Here is a 17,548-nt window from a genome sequence, read left to right as displayed (position 1 = left end):
TTTATCAACAACAGAAATTTATTTCTCACAATTCTGGAGGCTGGGAAGTCCAAGATCAAGGTGCTTACAGATTTGTTTTCTGGTGAGGACCCACTTCCTGGTTCGTGGATGTTTGTCTTCTCCCTTTCACATGGCAGAAGGGGTGATGGAGCTCTCTGGGTCTCTTTTTATAAGGGCACTAATCCCATTCATGAGGGCTCTTACTCTCCTGACCTATCACTTCCCAAAGGCCCCACCTCCAAATACCATCACATTGGAAATGAGATTTCAACATTAGCATTTTGGGGGCACACAAACATTCAGTCTACTGCAGACATTAAATAAGAATCTAGGGTAAATTCTAACAAAGAATACATTTGAGTTACAGAGTGAAACATAAGAGTTTAAGAAAGAAGGCACAGTTAAAATATTCTTTAGAATGAAAATGATATGTATGTACTGAAAATATATCCTTGACAGTAGTCATTGGGTTTGAAGTAAGTATGGTAGCATAATCTCCTAAAAGAACATTTCTGATATAAAAAGGAATTAATATTGTGCGGAAAAGGCATGTTCCACTCTCCACCAGTCATACCCCAAGTTTGCACTCCTTTGCTATTCCTGCCTTTAACCACTTCTAATTTCTTTTCAATGAAACCACTGAGAAAGTAGGAAACAGAAATGGTGGTAGTGAACCAGATATAAAAAAAAACTTCCAATGAAGAACTTAATAAATAACTTTAAAAAGAACATTTTTATACTCTAGCCATTATCATAGTACTTGGTAAATACGGGTATGTTGGCATCTTTTTCCTTGACCCATCGGAAGTCTTGAAAGATGTGGTCCTCCAGAGTTTCAAAGTGTTTTATTTATTGAAGAATGAATTTCACTACTAACCTTATTTCTTTCATATTCTACTGGCTATTTTACCAATATAAATTTAGTCTTCATAAATAAAAAAATATGTTTTCATAGCAGCAAGTCTACGTCCATTATTGTGAAGTTTGCTTTGAAGGAGATTTCATGTTCCATCATGAATTAAATTATCTGCTCCCAAAGTAACTTCATTTGCAAAATGTCAATAAAGTTCATAGCTCTATATTAAAATTCGAGCCACTCTGTCATGTAAATACAGTTAGATGGTGAAATCTCACCACCTTCATGGCAGTCATCAAAAACCTTTAAAAAAGAAAAAAAAATTATATTCAAATTAAAGTTTTAAAATATCTAAGACCCAACCACTTATTTAAAGCAAGATTAAAAACAAAACTTTCAAACTGAAAGGGACTAGGACTGTATTTAAGAACATATTATGGCCGGACACAGTGGCTCACGCCTGTAATCCCAGCACTTTGGGAGGCCGAGGTGGGCAGATCACAAGGTCAAGAGATCAAGACCATCCTGGCTAACATGGTGAAACCCCATCTCTACTAAGAATATAAAAATTAGCTGAGCGTGGTGGCAGGCGCCTGTAATTCCAGCTACTCGGGAGGCTGAGGCAGGAGAATTGCTTGAACCTGGGAGGCGGAGGTTGTAGTGAGCCAAGATCGCGCCACTGCACTCCAGCCTGGGCAACAGCAAGACTCCATCTCAGGGGGCGGGAAGAACATACTATAATAGGGCCTGCTTTGTGATCATCAAGTTAGGAGTAGCAGAGAGGCTTTTTTTTACTGTGGCATTAAGATGACCATGCTCACCTGTCCGCTGGGCAAAAGGCTATCACCAGGTAACACAGGAATATGGGCAGGGAGACCTATACATATGAATGACTTAATTTTGATTAACCAAATGTTTCATGTTTAGCTACCTTTTTGTGAAGGGTGCAAAATAGAATTTCTAATATGTTAGCCTTTTGTCTAGGGATTGAAACCAAGGCATAGAGAGCTTAGGCATATAGACAAAGGCTGGTATAATGAAATAAAACACACACAGGCTCATGACTATAAATGCCATGAGGACTGGGATAGTGTCTCTTGCTTTCTCTTGTATCCTTAGTGCCTAGAGCATAGAGTTGGCACTTAAAATATTTGGGAACGAATGAAGGAGGAGTGCTGGGGCATGCTGCAGGGGAAAGATGATCTCTGGGTTTGAATCCCGGTTACTTCTAAGGCGTATGCCCCTATGTCTTCCTAAGCCTAAGCTCCCTCACTTTTAAGGGGAAATAACACCACTAGCTTCAAGAATGTAAGGAGGATTAAATGAGACCACCTATGGAAATCATCAAGGACACATTTGGCCCAAGGTAGGTTCTTAACAAATCTCATTTTCTGCCCTATTTAGGTGAAATGATTAGCCCTCATCAAAAAGTATCCATTTCAAGGCCAAGAGCAGAAAACGCAAATATCCTTAATGTGTTTGTTCCAAGAAAGAATGTAAAGCAGGGGGCCAGGTACAGGGGCACATGCCTGTAATCTCAGCACTTTGGGAGGCTGAGGGGATCACCTGAGGTCAGGAGTTCGAGACCAGCCTGGCCAACATGGTGAAACCCCGTCTCCACTAAAAATAAAATTAGCTGGGCGTGGTGGTGGGTGCCTATAATCTCAGGTACTCAGGTGGCTGAGGCATGAGAGTTGCTTGAACCCGGGAGTTGGAGGTTGCAATGAGTCAAGATCGCGCCACTGCACTCCAGCCTTGGTGATAGAGTGAGACTCCGTCTCACAAAAAAAAAAAAAAAAAGTAAAGCAATGATGTGTTCATTAAAGGTCTGTTCATCAAGGTTTCATGGAGGTTTGAATAGCTCTTGGTCAACCCTAAGAGTCTGAGAAAACTGGGGTGTGCTTGCTCTGTTTCTTAATGTGGCACTTGCACCCGGGGACAGTCAAGTGTAAAGTGAAGCCACTTTATCTCACCGGGCAGAGTCCACAGGGTGCCCGGACCAAACCTGTGGGAGGGATGATTGGATTGACTGCCCTGTACAGTTTCATGTGTCCATCTACACTGCCAACTGTGCCTTCTTTTGCAGCAATAATCGTCATCTCCACTTTTCCATCATAAATGAGTGTATTCAGGATGGTTTCAATGTCTTCCATGGATAACTCTACCTAAAAAAGGGATACATCAGAAAGGACACAAATAGGACAGGGAGACATCCACTTGGAGGGTGTTAAAAACAGTAAAGGGTTGCTGGGCGCGGTGGCTCACGCCTGTAATCCCAGCACTTTGGGAAGCCGGGGCGGGTGGATCACTTGAGGTCAGGAGTTCGAGACCAGCCTGGCCAACATGGCAAAACCCTGTCTCTACTAAAGATACAAAAATTAGCTGGGTATGGTGGCGAGCACTTGTAATCCCACCTACTTGGGAGGCTGAGGCAGGAGAATGGCTTGAACCCGGGAGGCGGAGGTTGCAGTGAGCTGAAATCACACTACTGTACTCCAGCCTGGGCAACAAGAGCCAAACTCCATCTCAAATAAATAAATAAAACAGTAAAGGGTCATACTTCTGCTGTGAAATGGGAGAAACATTATGATGGAGTGGAGTAATTTAAAGCACAAAGAGGAGGAACAATAGTCCAAGTTAGCACAAACCACTGAGATGCCAGGGACAGAACTCTAAGCTCATGCTGAGTTTGACACTTTCTGGTATCTTTACTTCCTAAGTAAAATCGAGAAATCTTATAAAAAATAACATTTCTTTAGCAGGAATTTATTGGAGATTTATAAAATGCTTGAGCAGAAAGGCACTTTAGACATCAAATAGTCCAAGTTCCTAGTTTTTATAAGAAATCTGAGGCCCAGGAAATTAAAGTGACATGTCCAAAATGGCCACTTTGATTTCTTCACTGTGAAAAGCATCAGTGTCCTTTAAAAAATAATTTCAAAAGGCTAGGGTACAGTGGCACTTTGGGAGGCCAACGCAGGAGGATCACTTGAGTCCAGAAGTTCAAAACCAGCCTGGGCAACAAAATGAGACCCTACCTCCAAAAAAATAAAAAAAGCATCAGTGTCCCAAGCTGAGTATCAGTTCAGACAATGCCCAATGGCAGTGACTGCCTTTGCCTAAGATACAGGCAGTATTTTCCCAAAGTGGATTCTGCAGAATATTCGTAGCTATCATCTCAAAAAAAAAACACTGTGGGTCAAATACATGTTTGGAATACATTGTATGTGACAAAGAAAAAGTTTTAAAAAATAAGATGAAATTCAGTTCTGACCTTACTGATTCCCAATTCACAGATATATTTCCACACTTCATGTGATGAGGCAAATGAACTATTTCTTTGTATCATTGGGTTCTGTTTGCTTTCTCGTGCTGTTTCTGCCTATAAGGATTGAAACATAAGAAATGTAAGTAAGAATATCGGTGTGTTTTCTGAATACACTTTATACTGAGTCAAACCAACAGCAGAACATATTTAGTTTAGTAAAAATTCCCAATTTCAGGTTTTTAATTCCTATAAAATATGATAAATAGATTAAAATCCTTTGTGAAAAACTTTTTACAAGAGGGTTTGCAGTGATGTTTCCTCAATCATACCTCACCTTGGACTGTAGGAATTTAAAACACTGTTGGTTAAGCACCTCTACAAATTCAGATTCAAAATCCTGGTCACTGTACCAGGCTCCACCAGTCACAGACCGGTCTGGCTGCAGGTTATAGAGCATATACACCTTCTTTTTTGAGGCCTAGGAAAGAACATGCACAGTTCATGTGTTTATAAGATAACAATTTCCAAAAACAAAAACATCTATATTTTGGAACAGTTTAAGATGTACAAAATTATTGCAAAGATAGTACACAGAGCTCCTATATACTCCATGCTGTTTCCCCTATTTTTAACATCTTGGATTAGTGTGGTACACTTGTCACAATTAATGAAATAATACTGATAAATCATTACTAACTAAATGCCATACTTTATTCAGATTTCATTAGTCCTAATGTTCCTTTTCTGCTCCAGGATTCCATCCAGGACATCATACTACATTTAGTCATCTCTCTCAGGCTTCTTTTAGTTGTGACAGTTTCTCAAACACTGTATTTCTATCACTATGGACTCATGAGTATTTATTTTATACTTTGATTTACATTCAAATACTTCATTGTTATTCCCACACTGGAAGCTTTGGAATGCTTTGGGCATTGGAAGCTTTTCACTTGGTTCCTGTATCCCTTTGCTATGCTCCCATCGTGTGCGTGTGTATTTTAGCACTTTTTTTTTTTTTCTTTTGGAGACAGGGTCTTGCACTGTCGCCCAGGCTGGCGTGCACTGGTGCAATCTTGGTTCACTGCAACCTCTGCCTCCTGGGTTCAAGTGATTCTCCTGCCTCAGCCTCCCGAGTAGCTGGGGCTACAGGCACGCGCCACCATGCCCAGCTAATTTTTGTATTTTTAGTAGAGACGGGGGTGTCACCATGTTGGCCAGGATGGTCTCGATCTCTTGACCTCGTGATCCTCCCGCCTCAGCCTCCCAAAGTGCTGGGATTACAGGCATGAGCCCCCGTGTCCAGCTATTGTAGCACTTTCTTACTTTCTAGCACTACAAGATGTCAAGAGCATTTTCTTTTCTTTTTTTTTTTGAAACAGAGTTTCGCACTTGTTGCCAGGCTGGAGTGCAATGGCACACGATCTCAGCTTACTGCAACCTCCACCTCCCAGGTTCAAGCGATTCTCCTGTCTCAGCCTCCCGAGTAGCTGGGATTACAGGCGCCCGTCACTACGCCCAGCTAATTTTTTTGTATTTTTAGTAGAGATGGGGTTTCACCATGTTGGCCAAGCTGGTCTCTAATTCCTGACCTCAGGTGATCCACCCTCCTTGGCCTCCCAAAGTGCTGGGATTACAGGCATGAACCACCGTGCCCAGCCGTCAGGAGCATTTTCTACATGTTCATTTTATTGCATGATAGAAACCACGACTTGGGCACTAGATGTGTTCATTGCCATCAGGATGTCATCACTTCTAGGCCTTCTCAGTTGGCAGCACGAGATTTATGTGTGCATATTAACGCTTGTATATATACATAGCTATACTCAATATTTCTAAATATAACCATCTATATTATTTATATTAAATTACACAAGAGTCCATACTGATGTTTTCAAGTCTAATCCATTACTACATGGATCATTCTAACTTTCCTTATTTGTCTGTAACTGCTCACTCCAACACTGAGGAACCCAAATTTCACTGGGTTGTAAACATGAAGAATTTGGGCCAGGCATGGTGGCTTATGCCTGTAATCCCAGCACTTTGGGAGGCTGAGGTGGGCAGATCTTTAAGTCTAGGAGTTCAAGACAGGCCTGGGCAACATAGTAAAACCCTGTCTCTACAAAAATAAAAAAATTAGCTGAGCATGGTGGCACGTGCCTAAAGTCCCAGCTACTTGTAAGGCTGTGGTGGGAGGATGGCTTAAGCCCAGGAGGTTCATGCTGCAGTGAGCTGTGATTGTGCCACTGCACTCCAGTCTGGGTGACAGAGCCAGACCATGTCTCAAAAAAAAAAAAAAAAAAAAAAAAAAATTTGGCTAGACTTTGTCCCTTTTTCCTAGGAAGTAACTTCTACATCTTTGGAATTTCCCAATAGGCCTTGTTATTCATGGTGAATCCCTTAGATCACACCTGGGTTTATGCTAACAAGGTGACTCCTGATAGGACTCTAAATAGTTTCAGGATAGGAGGTGTCCATGCTAGAAAGACCAACCACATGATTAGAGGGTTGGGGCTTTGGGCCACAAGACATCTATCCAATCTCTTGGGAGAAGAGAGGAGCTGGAGATTGAATTCACTCACATGACCAAGGATTCAATCAATCATGCCTGTATAATGAAACCCTAATAAAAACTTTGGACAGCAAAGCTTGGGTGGGCTTCCAAATTTGGTTAATGCTTCTGTCATACAAAATAATTTCACCACCCTAGAAATATTTCTCATGCTTCACCTATTCAACTTTCCCTCCCATCCCTGCCCTCACCCCGATCTTTTTAGTCTGTCTAGTTTTGCCTTTTCCAGTATGTCATATAGTTGTAATCATATAGTATGTACCCTTTTCGGACTGGCTTCTTTTACTTAGCAATATGCATTTAAGATTTACTCATATCTTTTCATGATAGCTTATTTCTTTTTATAACTGAATACTATTCTGGTTTGTCTATCCATTCACCTATTGAAGGATACCTTGGTTGCTTCCAGTTTTTGATTATGAATAAAGCTGCAGATTATGAATAAAGCTGCTATAAATATTCATGTAGTTATGTGGACATAAGTTTTCAAATCAGTTGGGTAAATACTTAAGAGCTTGACCTTTGGACAATGTGGTAAGACTCTGTTTAGTTTTGTAAAAAACTGCCCAGTTTTTTTACAAAAGGACTGTACCATTTTGCATTCTTAGCAATGTATGAGTGTTCATCTTGGTCTGTATCTTGTCAGCATATGGTATTACCAATTTTTAGATTTTAGCTATTCTAATAGGTGTGTAGTGGTATCTCACTATACTAAATTTTATTTTAATTTGCAGTTCTGTAATGAAAAATAATGTAGAGCATCTTTTCATATGCTTATCTGCCATCTGTATGTCTTCTTTGGTGAGGTTCAGATCTTTTGCTCATTTTTAGTTGGATTATTTGTTTTCTTTGTGTTTTTTTTTTTTTCTTTTTTTGAGATGGAGTTTCGCTTTTGTTGCCCAGGCTGGAGTGCAATGGTGCAATCTTGCTCACTGCAACCTCTGCCTCCTGGGTTCAAGCAATTCTCCTGCCTCAGCCTCCCAAGTAGCTGGGATTACAGACATGTGCCACCACGCCTGGATAATTTTGTATTTCTAGTAGAGATAGGGTTTCACCATGTTGGTGAGGCTGGTCTTGAACTCCTGACCTCAGGTGATCCACCCACCTTGGCCTCCCAAAGTGTTGTTTTCTTATTGCTGAATTTTAGGAGTTCTTTGTATATTTTGGAGACAAGTCCTTTATCAAATATGTGATTTGCAAATATCTTTTAGCATGTAACTTGTCTTTTCATTCTCTTAACGTGTCTTGCAAAGCAGAGGTTTTCAAAAAATTTTGATAAACTCCAACTTATTAACATTTTCTTTCATAGACTACTATTGGAGTTGTAGTCCAAGAATTCATTAACAAAGCCAAGGTCATGTAGATTTTCTATGTTTTCTTCAAAAAGTTTTATAGTTTTGCACTTTACACTGAGACCTAAGATTATTTTAACCCTTAAAAGGACACAGAAGTTCACCAACGGATGAATGAACAAAAGGTGATATACATCTATACAATGGAATTTTAATTGGCAATAAGGAATGAAGCACAATATGGATAAATCTTGAAAACATCATGCTAAGTCAAAGTAGTCATACATAAAAGACTACATATTCTATTATTCCAGTTATAGGAACTGTCCAGAATAGGCAAATCTATAATAAAGGCAGAAAATAAATTATTCGTTGTTAGGGCCTGTGGAAAGAGAGGCTGGGAAACAAATACTAGTGGCCACATTTGGGGGTGATGAAAATGTTCTAAAATTAGAACAGCAGTGATGGTTGCACAACTCTTAGCTTATAGTAAAAACCAGTGACTGTAAATCCAAAGATTTTACACTTTAAAAGGTTGAATGAATTCTGTGGTATGAATGATGAATTATATTTCAGCAAAGCTGTTATTAAACATAAAGATGTAGAAGGAAGACTGACAAAATGAGGCTACATGATAGGGTTTTATTATATGATTTTTTCTACCTTTGTATATATTTGAAATTATCCATTAAACAATGTGGAAGGGAAATGCTATTCTGATAAATCACTAATAAGCATCAAATTCTTATAAGTGATGTTATAATTCTTATAATTCTTGTTTTATTCAAAAATAAAAACTTGAAGCAACATATGTAAGTGGATATTTGAGGAAAGGTCTACTCACTGCCACAGACCTAACAGCTCTGAAATTATAAAATTTGAATTATAGCTGTAATTCTTATGAAATGTGTATTGAAGCAAACTTTATTCTAGGGGAATCTCAGTTCCTCTGATGTCTAAATCAGTGAGGTCAGGGGCAGATGTCCCCGAGGGAGCCAGCTCTGGAGCAGGGGTGGGGCAGGATGAGGAGCAGGAAGAACACACGTGTACTAGAAGAGAAGCTCCACCAAGGCAGGGATCTTTCTACGACTTGTTCATTAATGTATCCATCCCAAGCACTCAGAACAGTGTCTGGCACACAGCAAACACTCTTTGTTGAATGAGAAAGCTAATATGTCGGGATAAAGTAAATTATCTTACACACCACAAAATCTAGGAAAAATGTTCACAGTTCCAAAGATTCTTCACTGAAGACAGTAAAGTAGTTTTAGATTTTTGAGTGGGTGAGTGAGACACCAAGAACTAACTGTGTAGGGACAAGTCTAAGCAGTATCTCCAAACCAATCCAACATGAGCTAAATTTTTAAGTCTTTTTTGACCAGCTGTTCTAAATCATGACATAACTTCAAGAATAAAAACTTGAAGCAACATATGTAAGTGGGTATCTGAGGAAAGGACTACTCACTGCTACAGACTTAACAGCTTTGATAAGCTTTTTACTTTCCAGATTCTTCAGAATTTTGTTGATTTCTGTTAATGGCAAATTACTTTTATAGCGGATATCTCTGCTCCATATTCCTATAAGAAAGTAAAGTAAAATAAGTTGAACTATGGTTTTCATGGATTTTTAATGTTATTCCTCTAACTTGTGTCTCATTCCAAAGCTAGCAGTATAAAGCTAACAGTAAAGAATGTTGGCTAAAGTAGCAAAAGTATGCTAAACAATAAATAAGTATAACGCTTTGTAAGACTTATTATAATGATTTATAATTTCTAACTAGAAATTTCTTGGAATCCCAGCGTGGCAAACTTTTAAAAAATTTACAGGCATGGTGGCTCATGCCTGTAATCCCAGCACTTAGGGAGGCCGAGGCAGGTGGGTCACCTGAGCTCAGGAGTTTGAGACCAGCCTGGCCAACATGGTGAAACTCTGTCCCTACCAAAAATACAAAAATAATTAGCCGGGCCTGATGGCATGCACCTGTAGTCCTAGCTACTGGGAGGCTGAGGCATGAGACTCGTTTGAACCCGGGAGGTGGAAGTTGCACTGAGCCGAGATCACGCCATTGCACTCCAGCCTGGGTAACAGAGCAACACTCCATCTCAAAAAAAAGAAAAAAAAAATTATGAAGAGGACGTTTTTATAATGGAAGGAAAAATCATGGATGCAATGGAATTTTATCATCTGTACCCTTATCTCTGTTTTCTGATATTTTCATTTCAGATTGTAAACATGAAATACAAACTTAAATTTGGGTCAAGGTCAACTGCCATTCTCAAGTGGGACAAAAACACTCTTTAGATGAGTGTCTGCATGCATGTAATCCATTATTTATACAACATTGTATTTGTGAGATGGAAAAGGAAGCCTAGGGTTCTTACGGCTGCTAAAAGCCCTGTGTGAGAAGCAATGATTTCTTTTTCAAAGAAGGAAATAAGTGTTATATATGGAAAGGGAATGTATGTAAATATTTTGCTTTATTTTCTTCCCAATGTAATGGCATATGAGATAGGAAGATTAAAAAAATATGCAGAATGGCTTTCTCATAGGACTATTTTTAAAAATGTTAATTTTAATAAATATAAGAATTAGTTATGTAATTTCAGATTACATCTCAATTTTTCCAGCTAATATCAATGACTCACATAGATCCCAGATTATTGTAACTTAGGATTGCAATTTATATACAGTTCTTCAAGCGGGTAGAAGAGGAACTATAGCTGCTGAGGGACATCTGTTAAGACACTGCTACACCACACCAGCTTTCCTTTTGGTCCTTGCAAAAACGAGAGGTGTCAGCATCCACAATTTATAGATAAGATAAAGAAACTGAAGCTCACAAAGTTTAAGTAACTTGTCCATGGTCATATAGCTAGAAGGTACAGATTTAAAAAAAAAACTTAAATTTTATTTATTTTGAATAGATAATACATTCATGTGACTCAGAATTCAGAAGTCTTTTTCCATCCCTGGCCACAGCCCTCTAGTTCTTGTCTCTTTCAAGGCAACAACGGCCTTACTCTTGGGTGTCCTTCAAGCACATGCATGTTATATTTGTATGTTCTATTCCCTTCCTCAGTATACTCTGTCCACTGAGTTCTACCCTGGGAAGCTGAGATCTGGGTCCCTATATCTAGTTCCAAAGACAATGTTTTTTTCTGCTTCATCTTTCACATGCTTACCTTTATTTCCTGCATCCTCTATGATTTGATATACTAGTTTTTCTTGGTTATCGGATCCCTTCATTTTACTGTAGTGAAATAAAGTAAAATTAGTAAGGTAAGGACTATAGGATAATCTAATAATCTACATCACTACTTAAACAAAATTAGCAGACAAGGTCACCACAGTGACATATTTACCAAAAGAAAGGCTTACCTTAAAAAGAATGAGACAGAGCTGTGTGTACCAACATGAAAAGATGTCCAAGATACAGTAAGTGAAAAAAACAAGTTGCAAAACAGAATGGATAGCATGATTCCATTTTTGTTAAAAAAAAAAAGAGAAAGATTATATATAAATATATAATCATGTATTTATATATAGCTAGAAGAAAGGATATATACTAAATTATTAAGAGCAGTTACCTCTGGGAAATGGAATATATCATAGGAGGCAGGGATGATACACAGGACAGGTTTATGTAATTTTGTATTAGCTTTATTCCCAACACATACTTTTGCAATAATAAACATTTTCTTAAAATTAAAAAAACAAGTACTTACCCAGCATTCTGAGAGTCCTTTATTCTATATAAAAGGCCCGTATTGCTCCTTAAGAGATCCAACTGACCCTAGTTTTTAAGACAGTAGAAAACAGGAGTCAGTTATTTTGGAGATATGTTAAATCAAATGACAAATGTTGATGCATTCTTTAACATTCTTAATTTTTCAAAACTTGCTCTTTAATCTCAAAATTTTTCAAAATATCACTAACAATTTCCTGTAGGCTAGATCTTGGCTTGGTTATATGATCAATGCATAAAGAATTTTTAAAAAGCAGCTTGAGAATAACAATCTATATTAAAAATCAATATAAATCCAAATTACATATATAAAATAAATAAAAATATAATTTATATAAATAAAAAGTTGAAATAAAGACTAAATAGGCATATTCTGTTGCACAGTGAAAAATAAAATTTATAAAGTTAATGGCTGGGCGTGGTGGCTCACACCTGTAATCTCAGCACTTTGGGAGGTCAAGGCAGGTGGTCCATTTGAGGTCAAGAGTTTGAGACCAGCCTGGCTAACATGGCGAAACCCTGTCTCTACTAAAAATACAAAAATTAGCCAGGTGCAGTGGCATGCGCCTGTAGTCCCGGCTACATGGGAAGCTGAGCTGAGATCACACCACTGCACTCCAGCCTGGGCAACAGAGCAAGACTCCATCTTGAAAAGCAAAAACCAAACAAAACAAAAAACAAAAAAAGTTAATAGTGACATTTACTGAAGTCAGCCAATGAATAAAAGGACTAGAGTAGTATTGTTTTTATATAGCAAATCAAAAGTAAAATAAAGTATGTCTGTCATGCTCCTGAATTTCCTTGGGTCTGAACTTAAGAGAACCCAGATAATTATACCACTAGGCTCTGGAAGTACTGGAAAGCCACAGTTGAGAGGGACGCTATTCCCTTGTTAATTTATGTATTTATTTAGAGACAGAGTCTCACTCTGTCACCCAGGCTGGTGTGCCATGGCACAATCTTGGCTCACTGCAACCTCTGCCTCCCGGGTTCATGCAATTCTTGTGCCTCAGCCTCCCAAGTAGCTAGCATTACAGGTGTATGCCACCATGCCACACTGATTTTTGTATTTTAGTAGAGATAGGTTTATGCCATGTTGGCCAGGCTGATCTTGAACTCCTGGCCTCAAGTGATCCGCCTACCTCGGCCTCCCAAAGTGCTGGGATTACTGGCAGGAGCCACTGTCCCCGGCCCATTCCCTTGTTTTAAAACAGATACTCATGACTTGGAAATGGATTTACATACTGAATAAACAGTGACACACTCCTGTTCCCTGACCCCACGAAGTGGCAAAGTAGGACTACAAGGCCCAATCCAGAGGCTCTGGTCGTTTATCCAGCTTATGAATATTTACTGAATACTTGTACTGTGCCAGGTGTTATGATAGGTGTTTGGGGGAACAACATTAATTCTAAAAGGGAAACACACAGCTGACTTCAATACCCATCTGGTTGGCATTAAGATAGAGGTAAGTAAAGCCACCCTGAACTCCCAGATTGGGTACTCGGAGAACAGGCTGTGGCCCAACCTGGGGGGGGTTCAGTGACTTCCTGGAGACAATGGCAGAGTTGAGTCCTAATGAGTTAGTCATCTGTAAAGAATAAGAAGAACCTTCTAAGCAGGGGAATAACATGAGTCCTGAGGCACGAAACAGCATGATGTGGCCGGAAACCAAAAACAATCTGCTCCTCCTGAAACCTAACTTTTGAAGTAGAGTGGTGGAGATGAGGCTGGTGAGCAATGCAGGGACTCAGTGTGGGAAACCCAGGAGTTTGAACTTGAATCTCCAGTATAAACAAATTGTAGGTGGTAGAGTGCCTTGGTCAGACCTGCATTTAAGACAGATCAGGGGCCAGGCTCAGTGGCTCATGACTGTAATCCCAAATCAGGCTGGCTTCTCTGAGACAGATAGAGTCATGGAAACCAGTTAAGATGCTACTGCAGCTGTCCAGGTAAAAGCCATGAGCCTGAACATGATGCAGTACCAGGGATAGAAATGGAGGGGGTGTGGACAGCAAATTTAAGAACTGTTTTTAAGAGCTAAAATCAGAAACATTACATGATTTATTAATAATCACTCCCTTTCTTAATATCCTTTGATAGCTCTACTAGTGCCTGCATACAACCTATAGCCAATAGGACTCGCAGTGGGTGGGTGGTGGCAGAGGTGGTAAAAGAGAGGTGCTGAAGATGATTTTCAGTCAGAAGGAAAGAGCTGAGAGGGCAATCAGAGGAAGAAAAGAACTTTTTCCACTGCTACAACCTCCCAGAATCCCTTCCTCTGTCTTTCCTAGAGCTGAAGACCTTCACCACAGTGAAATAACTAGAAATCAGCAACATTCCTTTGTCCTTGGGCTAGAACAGGGGTGAGCAATCTGCTCCACAGCTTGTTTTTATAACTAAAGTTTTGTTGGAACATGGCTGTAGCCATTTGTTTATGTATCATCATCCATGGCTGCTTCTTGCTAAAATGACAGTGTAGTTGTGACAGAAATCATATGGCTCACAAAGCCTAAAACATATACTGTCTGGCACTTTATAGAAAAAGTTTGCCAACTCCTGAGCTAGAAAATTGATGGGAAAGGTTTAAGAAAAGATTCATCAGACCCCAAATCTCCACATCCAGAGCCCTTGGAAATCCAACAAGGCTAGTAGACTTAAAAAACAAATCAGTCATTCAGATGAGGCCTTGGCGTAGAACTCTTTAACCTAACTGCTACTAAAGCCAAACTGAAATGCTCTTAGGAAAAGGATGTTTTGGTGATGAGGGAAAGTAAGGGAGATTTAGAGCATCGGCACCACTTGGTGGGTTTTTAGACAGTCTTGCTTGTTTGTTTCTGGACAGATGGAGAATGGCTTCACTGATAAATTCCATTGCAATGTCACTGGGGGCTAAGGCTGCACTTCCTCCCCAAAGCCCAACATTCTTCATTCAACTGGACTCATTCTTGCTTCCTGAAATGCTCAGAGTGACAATGTGGAGACTGGGCTCTGTGACAACTCATAGGAAAATCGGGGGGTGGAGGGGGGTGGTATATTTTATAGGAAATGGCCCAACACCAGCAGTAGGAAGCAAACAGAAGGTGAGAACAGGCTAGGCCTATGTATGGCAGTGGCAATTAATAAATACAACAGTTATACCATAATACATTTATTTCATTTGTCTTATAACGCATAATTATTTCTTCTTTTTTCAATTCAGGTAGTTTGAGCTGTTTCCTGGTTTAGAGTCTTATCAGTCAAACCTAACACACTTTCTCGTTTTATGACTGCTGTATTAGGGTTCTCCAGAAAAAAAGAACCAATAGGATACACCTCCCTCTTGAAAGATTCATCAGAAGGTATTTGCTCTGTGATTATGAAGGCTGAGGAGTCCCATCATCTGCCCTCTGCAAGCTGGAGACCCAGGAAAGTTGGTGTTGCAGATCAAAGGGCTGAGAGCAGAGAGCTGATGGTGTAGATACCAGTCCAAGTCTGAAGGTCTGAGAACCAGGAGTGCTCAGGGCACAAGATTCACAGCCCAGCTCAAGATTGAATTCAAAGAGTGAATTCAATCTTCCTCTGCCACTTTGTTCTATTTAGGCCCTGAATGGATTGGATGATGCTCACCCAACTGGACCTATATCTACTTTACTCCGTTCACCAATTCAAAATCCTAACCTCTTTCAGAAACACCCACACAGATACTCCAATAAAATATTTAACTAGATATCTAGGAATCCTGTATCTTAGTCAAGTTGACATGAAATTAACCATCACAACTACATAATAAAAACCAGTGATAATCAGCATATCAGTAATTATGCAAAATAGTTAGATTCACCTTACCATAGACAACAACCTATTGATGGCTACTGCCCGCTGCTGGGCTTCTATATGAGGCATTTCATTCTGAATTACTTGGTCTGTGATGCCATGAGGGAACTGGTGACATAATTCTATAATCCTAGAAACAAAGGTATTAATGTTATCCTTCATGGTTACCTGTTTCAAGAGACAGTGGGGGTAAAAATACAAGTAGAATAGTTTGAAATTGTGCCTTTTTCACATTTGGCAGACAATCTGGGTTTCTGTGATGGTTTTGGATCAAAGCATGTTAGAAATTGAAGAAGATGATTTCTAAATACATGTTTACAGTATTATTGTTATTTAAGAATATTTCTTTTCCTCACTAATAAGAACTTTAAATTAGAACAAAAGTCTAATGAAATCACAGAAAAAATATTAAAGCTGAGACTTCAGTTTTCTCGGGTGTAATAAGCATGACAAAGTTAAGCCATAAATCTGCAAGCAGGAGGCAAATGCAGATGTTTCTGGTGGGAAGCCAAAATTTGTTACGACAATTCACCATAATGGGGCCTGTTTTTGGAATTATACCTACCAAACAAAAAAAGTCAAAATCTTCACCTAGTCAACATCAACAAATGTATTATTCCTAACAGTCTGAGAAAGTTGAGTCTTTTAAAACTACGTGAAAATCTAAGAGTGACAGTGCCTCGGTAAAATATAAAACTGGGCCGGGCGCGGTGGCTCACGCCTGTAATCCCAGCACTTTGGGAGGCCGAGGCGGGCGGATCACGAGGTCAGGAGATCGAGACCATCCCAGACAACATGGTGAAACCCCGTCTCTACTAAAACACAAAAAATTAGCTGGGCGTGGTGGCGCGAGCCTGTAGTCCCAGCTACTCGGGAGGCTAAGGCAGGGGAATCGCTTGAACCCGGGAGACGGAGATTGCAGTGAACCGAGATCGCGCCACTGCACTCCAGCCTGGCGACAGAGCGAGACTCTGTCTCACAAACAAATAAATAAAAATAAAAGTGGCAGAGGCTTTGGGTGTCCTAAAAGTCTTGAGTTCAATACTGCACTGAAACCACCTGGCTTAATATTACTTCGTAATCACCAAATGAGCCCTAACTCCGCCTAAACGTTTTGTCATAGACGTTCCCTTAGTGACAAGAGCGATCCTGGATCAGAACATGCATTCACAAGTGTTCTACAGGGAAAGAAAGCCGAGAGCTCCTCTCAAAGCACTGATCGCGTCAAAGTAGGAAGGCAGCACGTCATCACAACTTCCCCAAAAGTATCAGGGAAAGCCAGCCAGCTACACAAAGTTGCAAGCTGTCAAACCCATTTTGAACTTCTTGAGTTCTGCTCTCCCAGGAAGGGAAGGAACAAGTGGGTCCAGAACCCCGCAATCGTTTTCCCGCGTGCTCACCTAACCCGCTCCGGCCACTCCCAAGGGATCCCGGAGAAGGGGTCCAGCTGCCCAAATGACTGGGCGCCTGATGGAGTGCCAAGCCAGAGCCTCACTGGTTTACCTGTTTTCTATTTCGACCGGATCCGCGTCGGGCGGCTGCACCTTCACCTTCACCTCCGCCATGAGGGCGCAGTTCCTGACGCCTGGGGGGAAAGATGCACGGAGCAGCCCGGTAGCAAGCCGGGGAACCCGGGGAACCAGTGGAGGATAGCGCTCTGCCGAGGGCGAGGGGCCTTCTTCCTCGTGTCGCAGCCGGTCCTTCCTTGCCTTTCGGCGGGAGGTGGCCAAGCCGCGCCTGCTCCGGCCCACTTACAGGCGCCGCTACAGCTTCTTATTCTTGTTTTCCAGAATGTCAATGCCCATCGGACGCACAAGCCTGGTTCCTTCATTCTGAGTTGGGAAACCAACTTTTAGCACTTGGCAACTCTGTGAAGGAATATTCTTAGATGCCTATGGGAAAGCACTGGGAAAGGAACTCCAGGCGGGTACCAGGCTCCCTGCGGAGCGGCAGGGGCCGGTCTAGTTGCTAAGAAGCTGAGTTTCCACCAATCATCTG

At 40.5% G+C, this 17,548-nt stretch overlaps 1 protein-coding gene across 2 annotated transcripts; it reads right to left on the bottom strand.

Annotated features, from left to right (window-relative positions):
- On the bottom strand, nt 1–17,513 carry POLR3F (RNA polymerase III subunit F). 2 transcript variants are annotated; one of them, XM_004061854.4, is made up of 9 exons: nt 17,054–17,513; nt 15,563–15,680; nt 11,715–11,782; nt 11,172–11,239; nt 9,454–9,566; nt 4,459–4,602; nt 4,131–4,238; nt 2,830–3,021; nt 1–1,159 (listed from the first exon to the last, which is right to left on the bottom strand). In XM_004061854.4, the coding sequence occupies exons 1-9, from the start codon at nt 17,113–17,115 to the stop codon at nt 1,082–1,084; spliced, it is 951 nt and encodes a 316-aa protein (XP_004061902.1). In that variant the 5' UTR covers nt 17,116–17,513; the 3' UTR covers nt 1–1,081. The 2 variants fall into 2 exon arrangements, with proteins under 2 accessions (XP_004061902.1, XP_055228921.1); XM_055372946.2 differs by lacking the exon at nt 2,830–3,021 and having other exon boundaries at nt 17,054–17,508.
- Between the last annotated feature and the right edge of the window lie 35 nt (nt 17,514–17,548).

The sequence above is a fragment of the Gorilla gorilla genome, chromosome 21 (genome assembly GCF_029281585.2).
Source record: "Gorilla gorilla gorilla isolate KB3781 chromosome 21, NHGRI_mGorGor1-v2.1_pri, whole genome shotgun sequence".
Classification (NCBI taxonomy): domain Eukaryota; kingdom Metazoa; phylum Chordata; class Mammalia; order Primates; family Hominidae; genus Gorilla; species Gorilla gorilla.
This window is presented reverse-complemented; position numbering and strand designations above follow the sequence as displayed.

Coding starts and splice junctions, on each gene's coding strand:
- POLR3F (XM_004061854.4), bottom strand. CDS start 17,115: ATGGCGGAGGTGAAGGTGAAGGTGCAGCCGCCCGACGCGGATCCGGTC. Junction 11,783..15,562: donor TCAATAGGTTGTTGTCTATG/GTAAGGTGAATC, acceptor CTTAAAAACTAG/GGTCAGTTGGATCTCTTAAG. Junction 9,567..11,171: donor AGAGGATGCAGGAAATAAAG/GTAAGCATGTGA, acceptor ACTTTCTTATAG/GAATATGGAGCAGAGATATC.